At 48.4% G+C, this 13788-nt stretch overlaps 1 protein-coding gene across 1 annotated transcript in view; it reads left to right on the top strand.

Annotated features, from left to right (window-relative positions):
- FAT2 (FAT atypical cadherin 2) overlaps nucleotides 1-13788 on the top strand; it is a 55196-nt gene that overhangs the window by 15110 nt on the left and 26298 nt on the right. The window contains exons 4-9 of the mRNA XM_085073761.1: nucleotides 6162-6223; nucleotides 7059-7370; nucleotides 8014-8224; nucleotides 10472-10611; nucleotides 12286-12561; nucleotides 12981-13191. Of these exons, the coding sequence (XP_084929887.1) occupies nucleotides 6162-6223; nucleotides 7059-7370; nucleotides 8014-8224; nucleotides 10472-10611; nucleotides 12286-12561; nucleotides 12981-13191 (1212 nt within the window). The remainder of the gene's footprint in view (nucleotides 1-6161; nucleotides 6224-7058; nucleotides 7371-8013; nucleotides 8225-10471; nucleotides 10612-12285; nucleotides 12562-12980; nucleotides 13192-13788) is intronic.

The raw sequence follows: 13788 nt of genomic DNA, 5'->3' as shown, positions 1-13788 counted from the left end.
TTTTAATCTTCCCCCTTATAAACAACTGCCCTGTTGCACAGCCTGAGCCAGGGAACACCCTTTGGAGGTGACTGTTCCTGAGACAGACCCAGGAAGGATTAACAAAAATGAATTCCACTGCACTTAAAGGCTCCACCCATTCTCCAGCACTATTAATGCAGTAAGTGTAGTAAGCCTCTTCTGCCATCTTCCTAGACTGTATCTTTCATCTGAGGATTATTTACCAGATCTTTCAGAGCCATCAAAAACCCGCTGATGTTTTGTGTAAACAGCTTCCTCAAACTATCCCAGCAGAGCTGACATTGGGCCAGTCTGGCAAGGAAAGCTGTGCCGAGCCCTTCATGCCATCAGCTCCTGGGAGACGAGGGAAGGGAGGGCACAGAGCCTGAGTATGGGAGAGGATTAATTGCATGACTTTGATCTCCTGCAGATGATAAAAGCAGTTCAGCTTCTGCACTGGGAATGAAGCTTGCTCTCAGATGAGAAGCTGGGTGCATTGAAAAAGGCTAGGGCTCCTCTCAGCTTTGTGTTAGCAATGGTGTGATGGCTCTCTGGCAGTGCTCTACAGCTGTCTAGGAGGGGAATGGAAGAAAGAAATTGTTATTATGAAACACTATAATCCTTTTGTCACGAGAACCTCACAGGATGCCATTACATGACACTGTATAAATGCACCTGGAGATGTCAGCTAACTGTGACCACTGCTGCCCACAGCTGTAGCTGTCTGCACTGCCAGAAGCTTTTTAGCCTGGTCAGGACATTGCTCTGCATCCAACTTTCCCACATAATCCAAACAGCTATGCACAGCCCAGCCCCAGGACAGCTTGCACAATGCAGGGTTCCACATAAATGTGCCTTCAGAAGCTCCGTTGCATAAAACCACTGCCTTTTCCATGGGATGTGGAGCAGGAACAGCTATCAGGACACCAAGCTGGCTCCCCTCATCAGCTGATCAGCCATGCACCCTGCAGGAAATTCAGCCTTTGTGCTGCAGGCAAAGCTTTCAGCCCCGTGTGAGTGCAGCCCTGCAAAGTCATGCTCCAAGGCTGTCATCTTCCATAGCAAAATGAGTGACACTGGCAAAATCCAAATGTTTGCTAATGAGACACCTCACTCTAAGCCAACCCATTAATCCCCATTTTAGACAAAAAAAGCTCTCTCAGGTATGAGTCATCTCCTCTCCATCTCTCTCTCTCACTCAGGTGATTTGCATGAGAAGAGTGATAAGTTTGTCAGTTCTGTAAGAAACCCATGGGCAGATCTTATCTCTTGGACAGTTGCTGGAGGTCTCTTCTTTAAACCCTGAGCTTGGAGGTTGTTTAAGGTCTTGATTCCAAGCCTGATGAGGATTCAGTTATCCATTGTTTTACTTGCATGTCACCCAAAAGAACCTATAATTACCTGTGAACATTGGCATAAACTGAGCAGTTATACCTTCGTGTTTACAGTATCTAAAGAGAATCTGCTGCTACTGCTGCTGCCAGAAAAATATCACAGCTTGTCTAACATTCAGGGCTGTAGGCAGCTTAATGGGAACCCAGTGGTATTTTCATTCTGCAGGCTAGTTGCTCCATTAAGTAGCATAAAACTATAATCTTTGGTCTCAGCTTGGTAGTGCAGCACTGGAGGATGAGCTGCTGGTCTTTCAGAGCCTGGTCATCCCTATTAGTGCAGGGTTGTACTAAAAAAAAAAAAAGATTATCCCAGTGCAGGACAGAAGACTGTGATCAAGACATCTCCTTTTCTCCTATCCCACATGGTCATTGTCATCAAAAGACAAATAAGTCACATTGGCACTGAAATAAGGCAGAACACAAGAGGTCCAGAGGTCAGCCTGGGTCTCTCCTAGGCAGGGCATTCCTGGTGGTGACCTCCTGGCAAAGGGTGAGGAGGAAGAAGCTTGTTCTTACCTTGTGTCCTATCAGGAATTAAGGTCCTGATGTCATGCTGTAACAGGCATGTCTACACCCAGAATAACCCTGCAGAATAGCCCTGGATAATTATTTAGGCCACAGTGACACACTATTGCAAATAACCGAATTCTGTTCCTGGCCCTGTGTTTGATTCAGTACCTTGTCACAGGGGTGGATTGGCCAGTGGAGACAGGACCAGCAAGACCCCTCAGCTTCTCTTAAGGCCTTGCAGGGGACCAGGAACAACCATGGTAACTGTGCTGGGCTCCTCCAGCATCCCTAAACTACCACAGAAAGGCTCTAAGATCTTCCAGCTCTCAGTTCCCTGAAGAGGGTGGAGAAAAAGAGGGAAAATACATGAAAGGCTACTGAGAAGAGGGAACAAAACTGTGCACAGAGATGAAAGCTCTGTGCCATTGGCGATGGAATCTCTCCAGCCCAGCCTGGCAGCTGGTGTGGAGCAGTGTTTGTGGGAGAAAGGGATAGATAGCTACATGGAGAGATGGGCAGATAGTAGGGTTTGGGGTATTCTTCTGCTGGAAAAAGTTTTCAGCTTGTTTTGTGCAGGGTTTGATGTGAAGGGGGTTCGAGTCCAGACAGGACGAGGAGGAACGGGGAGGCTGTGGCAGGAAGAGTCAGGATGAAGCCATTCATCCTGCTGAAAGGCTGTTTGGAGAATCCTTTTGCTTTGGATTATTTGTCTCCAGCTCTTATCTAGTGCTTGTTCTTCTGGTGTTTTTTTCTGCTGTGTCAGTGTCCGTGGGCTTCCCCAGGATGCCTGTGGTTCCCTGCATTTCTCTACAAGGAAGGACATCCTGCTCTTTAGGTCTGAGGGGTGGTTGCACTGCTGCTCCCCAAATCAACATAACACACAGCTGAGCGTGGAGTAGTGCATAGCAGGGTCAGAACAAGAGGTGGGGTGGTAGAAGGAGGAGAAAAAAGGTTAAATGGAAGCAAAAGTGAGACCAGAGGATTTCGGGCGAACAGTCTCTTCCCTTCTCAGGCTCTTGTGAAAGCCCCAGTGCCTGCAAACCTGATTCTGGCTATTTTAACTATCTTAGATTTTCCCCCCTGCAGCAAGGGCAGGGGGCCAGCAACCTCCACCCCAGCCCTGTTCTTGCCAGCAGAAGTTATTATTATTTTTTATTCCCTGACAACAATGCCCTGGTAATTTTGGTGCTCCTGTTCCAACATGACCAGCCTTCCTCTCTGCCCTTTCCAGGCAGCAGGCAGGAGAAAGGCAGACAATCCTTTCCCATTGCACTGTGTAGAGAGGCTGCTGGTGCATAGAAGGGACTGTTTGTGGACCTTCAGGTGGATGCAGAGCTTGGCTAATTGGCCACGTGCAATTAGGACCTTTGACAGTTTTGTTCACTCTGGGTAGGATTCAGCAGAAACCTTCAGGGCCTCATGAAGAGCAGGAATAAAGGACACCCACTCAACTCAACTCCATCACACATCCCATGGGACAGGCTGGATGGGGTTTTCCAGGAGGGCAGGGTACTGATAACTCCCACACATGCACATGCACACACTAAATGCTCATTAGAACTAAATGTGCACTTCCCAGACCTTGTAGGGGACAGCTGAAAGAGCCAAGGAACTGTGTCCCCAGGCCACAAAAGCCAATGGCAGTTCCCCTTTAATAACAGTTTCCACTTCCATTTTTGAGCCCTCTGGCCTCACAACGTGTATAATCAAGCAGCAGCAGATGAAAATGTGCATTAATTCCAGCGGGAATTCTCTCAGGAATGGTGTGCAATGTCCATCTCCCCATCTCTGGGTGCTCCATGGCCGTGTGAACGCTGCTGTCAGTTGGTGCATCTCGGCATCGCCCAGCGCCACGGCTCCAAACGGGAATTAGGGTGATTAACTCCTAACCACAAGGGATTTCAGATCCCAGGGCAGAGTGCTAACTGGCTCGACAGCGGGGGAACTGGGAGCTGCGGTTGGGCACGGAGTGAGGGACAGAGTTTGCCTGGGGTCAGGAGGAGAAGCCAACCCTTTGCCTTGTGGCTCAGCAGATGTGAAGATAAACTGAAAAATTCCATCTGGTGAGACTCCCAGCTGGGATACAGTACAGGTTGTGTGATAGAGAGCAGAGTCAGCTCTTACTCCCCAGATCTGAGCATCCTCAGTGGTACAGACATTCAAGAGTGTCATTAAATTCAGATTCGTCTGCCTTCACTATTAGTCCTCCTTCTCCAGCTCTAGAAAGCTGAGCTACAATCCTGTTTTCTTTCATATTTTTACTTAAGTCATGAAAGAATTTCAGGGTGTGGCCAAGAAAATTCAAACAGTCACTTCAGAGTGGTTAAGTTCCCTTCCATCAACTGGCATACAGTAATCCAGGGCAAACAAGGTGTTAGTCTGCTGCAACTGCATTTTGCAATCTGATAAACCAGAAGTATCCCCAGTGTGCACATGGGTGTCAGGCAGCTCTGTTGTCAATAACTGTGTCCTGTGGGCTTGTTAGGCCAAAATTATGAACCACCCTCTGAGGTAGCTGGAGTTCTGGGCTTTGCTTCCCCATCCCAACCAAACTATTGACAGTGAGGATGGGAGCATCAGAGATCTCAGTGAATTGCTACCGCAATTCCTTCTCCAGGCACCCATTAGGAGAACATTTTCTTGAGTCTTGCTGCTAATGGAGCCCTACAGCCTCTCACTAACCTGGGAGAGTTTTAAAAGCTCCTCAGCCAGTGGGCTCTGTGCTGAGTCCTCTTCACCTGCTGAGATGTTGAAAGGATGATTAGGGAGAGAAAGAAAACCACTGTGATAGACAAGCAAACAGAATTTTTCAAGCCATCTTGTCATAACACATTAAGGAGTGTTGATTTATGCTTGTAAAGGCATCAAATAAATGTTTAGCGCCGTGGCTGGTGCCAAATGTGAATAATCCCAGAGAACAAGTGGAAACGGTGAACAATAGTCATGTTCCAGGCAGCTGCTCCTTGCTCCCTCCTTCAGCTGCCTGGTGTTTCCTGCAGCCATTTGAAGTTTTCCCCTGCCTATCGTGCTGAGACAGACCTGCACCCAAAGTATGGTACAACTGAAGAGAATGCTATTAATTAAAGCTTTCTGGCTTTGCACCAGAAGGAGAGTTGAGATGGGTTCGTGCAGCTGGGATTTACAAGTCTTTCTGGACACACAAGTGCACGTGCTCACACCACTGACTGCACATGCACACAGCATCACATGCAGAGCATTTCCCAAGGTAGTGTGAGCCTGTGTCACTGCTTGCTGTGCTCAGGGAAATTCACCCTGCCTTTCCTTTGTGTGAAGAAGCAGAACTTCACAAGGAAGAAAGTGACTTTGATAAGTGGGAGTGGAAAAAAAAACACTCACAGGTGTCAGACTTGATGACTTTCAGGTCAAACATTACATACATGATTTCCATCATTGGTAAAGCAGTTGTGAAAATGATCTAGAGCTGCTTTTTCCCTAAAAGGCATTCAGCAAGGACTGTTATGGAACCAGAAGCCTCAACTCCATCCTTTCCACACTTGGATCTACTCAGCTTAGTCATTGACAGGGCGAAAAGATGCAGTTATGATGATTTTGTTTCAAGTCTAGTTTATTATAGCCACAATTCCTCCCTCCTGCATCCAGCCTATTCCCTGTGGTTAAACTACTGTGTATTTTTCAGAAATCCCTCAAATATTGCAATTGTTGGAGGATTCATCCTGTGTCTCAGCAAAACTTAAATAATATACCAACGTTATTATCAGCTGTGTACCTTATTTTTAGCCTGAATTCATTTGTTCTAGCAGTCGAGTAGAGGGTATTTCCCAAGACAGAAAAACTTTTGTCAAAACACTGTAAATTACAAAGAGCAGGGTTCAGCACAGGGAAAACAGGAGTCGAGACTTGTACAGAGGCCAGACTTGTGCCAGCACATGCAGAACGTTTCTTACTTAGAGGCATAAGAAAAGTTTTGTTTTCATGGTCCTGCAGCTTTTCTCACCTAATGCCTTGCCAACCCTCAACTGATGCAGGCATCTGGTAGGTGTTCCCCCTCCTCCATGCTCTCTGTGATCAGAGAGCAAGAGCAACACCTCCACAGAGGGATTCACTCTAGGAGGAGACAGGATACCCTCTGGGGGTATCTGTCTTTCTCCTCTGATCACAAAGGGAACCTGAAACAGGACAGGTGGGCAGGATGATCTTGGGCACTCTGGGATCTGATCAGCCCTGGCTTTTCTTGCATGCTGAGTCTTGGAGCTCAAAGGGTTTCTTTCTTGGCAGGTCTGATTTCTACGACTTCACGGCAGCTGGATCGAGAATACAAGGCTGAACATATCCTAGAGGTGGGTAATGATGATTGTAATTAGCTTTATTTACCTACAAGTGTATTAAGTCCTCAAAGAGCTTTCCTTGCAAGTTGGAGCACAGTGAAAGAATCTCATCCCATCAGCTCCCAACTGCTGGGAAACTTAATTAAATGGTGTGTGTTAACCCAAGAGACAGCTGCAGCAGTACTGCGGGGTTTGTTGTTTTCTTGCTGGAGACTGGAGCAAAAGCCCTGTTCTGGAAACTGTGGGAATGCAGGAAGAGGACTGGAACTGTCCTGTAGCAGGATGGTTGGTATGTTGTGGGGGAAAGAGCAAGCCAGAGAAATCCACCCTCGTTTATCTCGTTGTATTAGGCATTGCTGTGTAGGTTTGGTCACTGGCCTCATCCTCAGCTGCTCCCAGCTAGGAGTATTCCCATCAGAGGGATCTGGAAGTGTTTCAGTTTCTCAGGATGGTGGGGGTAATGCATTTCTCTCTGCAGTGCAACATGCTGAGAGTATGCACATGCAGGACAGGGTGAGGATTGCTGGTACCTCACCAAGCCATTGCAGTACAAACGTTTTCAGCAGTGTGATCCCAAATGACCAGTGTGACCCACTGCCCAGAGCAGCTGCCAGCAGGAGCCCTGCAAACTCATCCCCCGTGCATGACAAGCCCTGCACAGTGCCAGCTGCAGCCACCAGGCTTTGCCCTGCAGAGAGGAGCAGTGCCTTTGAAAATGTTGAGATTCAAATGCAGACCCACAACAAAAACCCTGGCTGAGCCATCGCCCACCGGGATAGAGGCTGGCTGGTCACACTCTAGGTCACATCTCAGAGCTCTGTCACCTACTCCCTTTGCTTGCTGACAGGTGGCTGTCTCTGACAACGGAGAGCCAGCCCTGAAGTCCACCAGCAGAGTCGTGATACAAGTCCTGGATGCCAACGACAGCCCTCCCAGTTTCCCCCACAAGCTCTTCATGGTGCAGCTGCCCGAGAGAGAAGCCTCAGAGACACCACTGCCAGTGTACAGGCTGATTGCTTCTGACCGTGACCAGGGCCAGAACAGCCAGATCACCTACACCATCGAGGAGGAGGAGGAGGGGATATTCACCATCAACCCCACAACTGGCACAGTCTCCTCCAGGAAAGCTTTTCCTGCCTCTGAATACAACATACTCACGGTGAGAGGAGAGGGAAATAGAGCTGGAAATAGAGATGGGTGGAGAGGGAAGGAGAGAAAAGGGTGCAGAAAAGATAAGGGAAGGAAAGAGATGGAGAAAATGAGGGACTGGGAGGAGAGCTTGAATAAGGCAAATGCATTACCGGGAGAGAAACTGGGAGGGAATGATAGGAAATGCAGAAAGTAAGAAGCTATTAAAAATGAGTAGTAGATTTAAAATCAACTGTCCAGCCTACCCTCAGAGAGGAATACAGTGATCCATGATCCCATATGGATCTGGACCCAAACCTGAGCAGTCTGTGGGTTCCATCATGCCATCTGTTTGGCATTCTGATCACGCCATGGGGCTTGGGTTTAGGCTAAAAGCCCTCTCACAATCTGTAGGCCCCTACAACAAGGCTTGTGATCCAGCTCTCTGCTGTGGATAGAGCTTGGCAGCTTTACTTGCTGGTGAAGGGGAATTTGGGTTGCATGGCTCTGCCTTGGAAGCAGCCAGAGCATGGACCACTGGCTCAGGATTTGTTTAGTAGGATTTTGGGCACACTGGGAGCTGAAACTGCTGGTGTGTGGGAGAAGGAGCTTTCCATGGGGTTCCCATGAGCAAACTCAGCCTTCTCCCTGACTGCACGTGCCTTTCTCGGCAGGTCAAGGCCACAGATGGTGGCAGCCCCCCTCTCTCCTCCCATGTGAGGCTGCACATCAGCTGGGTCGCCCGGCCTGGCCCTTCCTCAGAACCGCTGGCTTTTGATGAACCCCACTTCAACTTTGCCGTGATGGAAACAGATCCCGTGAACCACATGGTGGGAGTGATCAGCATCGAGATGGGCCCCAGCCAAGTGTGGTTTAATATCACAGGTGAGACACAGCAACTGGAGCGGGGCAGCAGTGTCTGGGAGTGTTTGCAGCAGCTCCCTTGGCTGTCAGCGCTCGCATGCCTGAGCTAATGAAGTTGTTTGCTTTAGGTGTAGGTGAGCTACGGGGAAAGCTTTCTCACAGGCACCAGAAGGTTTAAACAGCCATTAGACAGAGCTGCCCGTCCAGAGCTGCCTCTGGTGCCAAGTGCAATTACCTAACACGCTTTTTAAATGACATTCTGGAACTTGCCCGTGGTTGAGGTGTTCTCCGATGTCGCACGAGAGGCAGGGCATGCCAGTGCCAGCTCCTCCTGGGAATCAAGTGACACTGTTGGTTTTGCTAAAACTGCCTGCAAGGGTCCAGGTGTGTGGCTGGCTGTTGCAGGCACCCCCTGTATCTCCCTCCATGATGAGTCCTGAGCAGGGAGCTGAGAAGGAAGCATTCCTCAAAGACCTGGTCTGCCCTAACTTGTGGGGCTCTCCCTTCCACCTCACCACATCCCAGGGATGATGTAGACATGGAATGTGGAACTCCAGGGCCTCCTGTAAGAGACACGATTCAGAGGGGATGTGGGCTGTCACCCCAGGGGACTCTGCAGGCAGCGTGTGCAGAACTGGTCCTACCAACGAGGGCCAATTGTGCTCGTGTAATTTGATGTTTTGAAGTGGTGCCCCAATCTACCTTGCACAGCCTTTCCCTGGCACAGCCTGCAGGGCCTGCCCTTGTCAGACAAAGCCCTAATTGGACAAGTGAATAGCTTTTACCCTTACGGTGTTAGGGCAAGGATAATGGTGTATAAATACAATTAAGCAACAAGAGATACAACACTACCAGGAGCAAGACAGTATCAGTGAAAGGTTTATCCAGCATTTAGTAGTGTCTGCCTGAGTTTGCAGGATTAACGGTGTATTCCTCTGAATGTTATCCCATTATTTCCCTGCTCAGTGCTGGAGCGTAGCTTGACCTCATCTTTCCCAGTTCCTAGTGCACCAAGTGATGCTCAAGGCTCTCTTGGTTTCTGTCCTGGTGGAAAAGGACAGGATTTTATTTTCCCTGCAAGGGAAGGAAATTATGGTGGTGGCTGGCAACCAAGAGGGTGATGCAGAGATCCAGGAGCCTGTAGCACCTCATTCAAAGTTTCACCTTTCCCATAGCACCAAGTCTCTGTCCCTGGGGCTGATGAAGTCTGAAAAAATTCTGACAAAAGTATCTTTCTTCATCTTTCCTTTCTTGGGCTTCTTTTTTTTTTCCATTTGGCACTGTGCACAGAGAGCTCTTCTCTGTTTTCTCGGGGAAAACTATCCATGGGTTTCTCTCCCTCTGTCTCTACTTCTTTCTATCTCCTTCCCAGCAGGAAGGCAGTGGTCCAGATGGCTGGTGAGCACTGCATTCCTCCAGCAAGGGAAGATACATAATTTTACAACCAGCAAAGATTTTACCAGGCTGGCAATAGAATAAAGCAAAATCCAGAGCATCCAGTAGCCAGGAAGGAAGAAGTTGAGACCTGGGATAAATCACAGAAAACTGTTTCAGCCTCTCCATATCTCAGAGCAGCATTTCAGGGTTTAATGTGCAAGAGGGGTCCAACAGGCCCCAGAAAGTGAGGCATGAGAGAGGAGCTGCCATGCCAGGGCTGAGCAGCAGTAGGGTGAGGGACAGCCTTCTGCTGCTGAGCTGCTCAGGCCTGCTGTTCCTGGCACCTCTCAGCCATCTGGGTTGGAGGCAACAGGCTCTGCTCACCCTGGAAGCACCGTCTGCCTCCCCAACTGTTGGAGGGTTGGGAATTCAGGTGGCTCACAGGCTCCCAGCCGTGGTGATGAGGACCATTGCTGATATGCCCACAGTGTGACCTTGAATCAAGCCAGCAAGAGTCCTGTTCAGCCCAGCAGGTCCCTGATCCATGCTAAGCCAGGGATGCTGCATGGCTGGAAACCATGTGCAAATAAATCAATGCTCAAATGTGCCTGTTGCCAATCTAGCCAGGACATCACATGCATAAGTGCATCCTTTCCCCTTCTCTCCTTCTCATTTTCTCTGATTCCCCTCACCTTCCATTTCACTCTCCTTTGTCACCATCTGTGACTATCTCTTTGTCCAGCTTCTCCTTGTCGTCCCCATCTCCTGTGTGCATCTATCACATGTTGTCTTGAGTTTCCAGTTTGGGAGAAACCTTACCTATGGCACTATCCCCAGTCTAGCTGACTAACTGCTCTCCTGTTTCCGTTTTCCATCTCTCCCCTGTCCCAGGTGGTGATGATGACATGGATTTTGACATTGAAAAGAGTACAGGCAGCATGGTCATTGCAAGACCCCTGGATGCAAGGAAGAAGTCAAGCTATAACCTGACAGTAGAAGTCACTGATGGGTCCAGTACAATCAAAACTCAGGTAAAGTCTTTTTCTTTAAAGGAGACCCCATCTAGAGGGAGCATATGCCAAAGGGAACTTTTCTTCTGAGTCTGCTGAGCTCTGGATCAGGTGCCAGACACAGGAATCTCCTTACACTGTGATCTTACACTTCACAGTTGCCCAAGTCTTTCCTAATACCAAGCTAAGATTGTTTTTGTGTTGTTGGAAACACAACTGGTCCAGGAAAGCCTGGGTCTTTCCTGTTGATCCCAGCCAGTGCACAAGGACACACCACCAGCCAAGCTGGGGAACAGTTTACACACACTCAGACCTCAGCTTGCTCTCAGCTGTTCAGGCTGAATTACAACACATCTGGAACAACATGTCAACATTAGGGAAATACGTACACAGTTAGGTCATGCTTGGGTCCATGATCCCATATCAAGGGGTGTTCCTGGGACATGCTAGCCCAGGCACAGCCAGCACAAATGCATCTGCAAGAGGTGAGGTCAGACCCAGGGAGTGAGTGGGGCAACTGCAGAGGTGTTGTGTGCACTGAGTTGCCCCATATAAAGTAAGTGCTGGTAAAAGGAGGCACTTTGCTCTCAGGCATGTCCCTGAGCCCCAGCTAAAATGATGAGATTGCCCATCTTTACCTACCCTAAGGAGGGGTGTTCAGGGCTTGATCTTTCACTAGTCATTCTCTCCACACATAAGGAGCAGCCAGAAATCCAGCCCTCACTGCACAGGAAGACCTAGAACGTGAGTCACCCGTCAGTGACTTATCGTGGGAAATTCACTGCGGGGGTGATGATTGAGGAACTCCACCGTTCCTCTGAAACGTGATGCTGAAATGCTAATGGATGGCCACTTGTCTCAACTATCTTCAAGTATTGTTGCAAATAAACAAACAAAGCCCCACCTTGCCTGGTGTGCATTCCCTGCCACCTTGCATCTCATCCCTACGTTTATTTTGGCACTCAAGGCCACTAGCAGATGTCAAGAAACCTGCTCGTGCAAAACCCCTATGGCATGCTCAGGTTTGCTAAAGGAAGCAAATTATTACACTTGGTTGGGACTTCCTAAGAGGCAGGAAGCACGTCAGTAGGAGAGTCAGGACAGTCAGGGTAGGAGACCACACAGAAGAAGGTAGTGACTTCACAGGCAGGATTCAAGATTCCCAGGGGGGTGCTGTTAAATGCAGAAGGAAAGACTTGGCTAAAAAGTTTAGAACAGAAATTTTTCTTCTCCACACATTTGCTGCTCTTGAGATAGGCCAGCCCCTTCCTTCTTTTACCAAACATCCCCCTTCTGTCAGCCTTCTGGTGGGTAAATAATGGGGGTTGCTGTGGAGGCTCCAGCCAGCAAATCTGGCACCACGGCTGAGCCACTGCTGCTTTCCATGGCAGACTGTGACTGTTTCCCTGTGTGCCAAGTGCAGGCATGTTCACTCTGAATGCCTTGCCAGATTGGAGGGATTTTGAAAAAGGAGAGGAAGCAAACTGAAAAACTCAAAGGGAAGGCACAGCAGGAGTTCTTTGGGGAGAAGGGCAAAAGAGCTCCCAGTCATCATGGATGCAAAGCCCTGAGAGTTGGAAAACTGTGGTAGTTCTGGGACTCAAGAGTGTGTCAGCACCCAGGAAGGGTTGGTAGCTGAGATTTTACATAGCTGCATGTCCAGTTGCTGCCCTCACTGTGCTGTCTACCCCACAGGCATTTATCCATGTGATTGACATCAACCAGCACCGTCCCCAATTTCTTGAGAGCCATTATGAGGTGAGGATTCCTGAAGACACCCCCTCGGGGAGAGAAATCCTTCGAGTCAGTGCAACAGACAAGGACAAAGGAAAGGGGCTCATCTACACCATCCATGGCAGTGTGGACCCCAAAAGCACAAGACTTTTCCAGTTGGATCCAAGCAGTGGAGCCCTCACAACAGCAGAAGGTTTCAGTTCCCAGCCCATGCCTCAGCACACCCTCACAGTGATGGTGAGTCCTAAAAAATCCTGCTGAGTCCACCAGCTTGGCTGGGATATATGGGTCACTGGAGAAATTAAAAGTGGTTTTAGTCTTTGAGGGAGGATTTGTCTACAACAATAGGGAAGAGGAAAGCAGGGTGTAAACCTTTACTGTATGGTTAAATGTAGTTAACACCCTATATTCCTCTGACCACCTTCTTTGGAGGGCCACTGGATTATCATCAAAGAAAACACTGAATAATAGCTAATGTTTGGTTTCAAATTCGAGACTGAGCTTTGGTGCTGAAATTTCCATCCTCATTTCCAGCCCAGGGGTTGGTACCACTGCAAAACATCCCCCTCTGTAAGAGTGCTGATGAGTTGCTCGGAAGAAGGTAAGGCTGGCTTGTCCCCAAGTGTGATTGTTCTTTCTCTCTCTCTGCTATTCAGGTACGAGACCAGGAGGTCCCCATCAAGAGGAACTTTGTCCGAGTCATCATCGACGTGGACAACTGCAACCTTCACCCTCCCCAGTTCAGCAGCATCCATTACGAAGCAGAAGTGCTGGACTCAGCAGTGGTGGGCACAGAGGTTGTGCAAGTCAGAGCCCTTGATCAGGACCAGGGAGCTAACGCTGAAATCCACTACTCCCTTCAGGCAGGTGAGAGCCATGCAACAAGACAGTTTAGGTTATGATCATGCCTGCATTTCCATGCTCTAACTGGTGGCCACTTGACCAGTTTTCTCTATCTGTTGCAAAGAAGAGCAAATGGCTGCACAGTTCTAAAATGTGATTTTTTTCCTACCCAGAAAAAAATCTAGAGTGAGTCGGTAATTTCCATGTTATGGAATATTAACATCCTTTCTTAAGAAGACGGCTTAATGTTGAGTCACTGGTCTAAGAGAAAATGGGACTGGACAAGTTAGAACAACATAAAATCTGCTCCTCTTGTCCATGGGAACAATTCAGTTGTTAGACAAAAGTACTCAAATTCCCACTATAGTCATCATCATTCCACTATTGCTACCAAGAAATACATCCTCAAGGAATGGTGAGAACCCTCTCAGCATTGGCTGCTGGTGGTTTTGAGTCATTCATGCTCAGTGGGCAAATATTTTATCATTCCTATAAAAGTTAAAACTTAAGTATTTATGTCTGTGCCACATGGCCTATTTAGCCTTTAAATTCTTCACAGGAGACAAGCCATCCTTTGCTTCGTCTTTCTCACTGCAATTTACATCAAGGACTGAGGAGTTT

The sequence above is a fragment of the Lichenostomus cassidix genome, chromosome 13 (assembly GCF_008360975.1).
Source record: "Lichenostomus cassidix isolate B80296 chromosome 13, HeHo_3.0, whole genome shotgun sequence".
NCBI classification, from domain to species: domain Eukaryota; kingdom Metazoa; phylum Chordata; class Aves; order Passeriformes; family Meliphagidae; genus Lichenostomus; species Lichenostomus cassidix.
The sequence above is the reverse complement of the archived record's forward strand: the minus strand, read 5'-3'. Positions and strand labels throughout refer to the sequence as shown.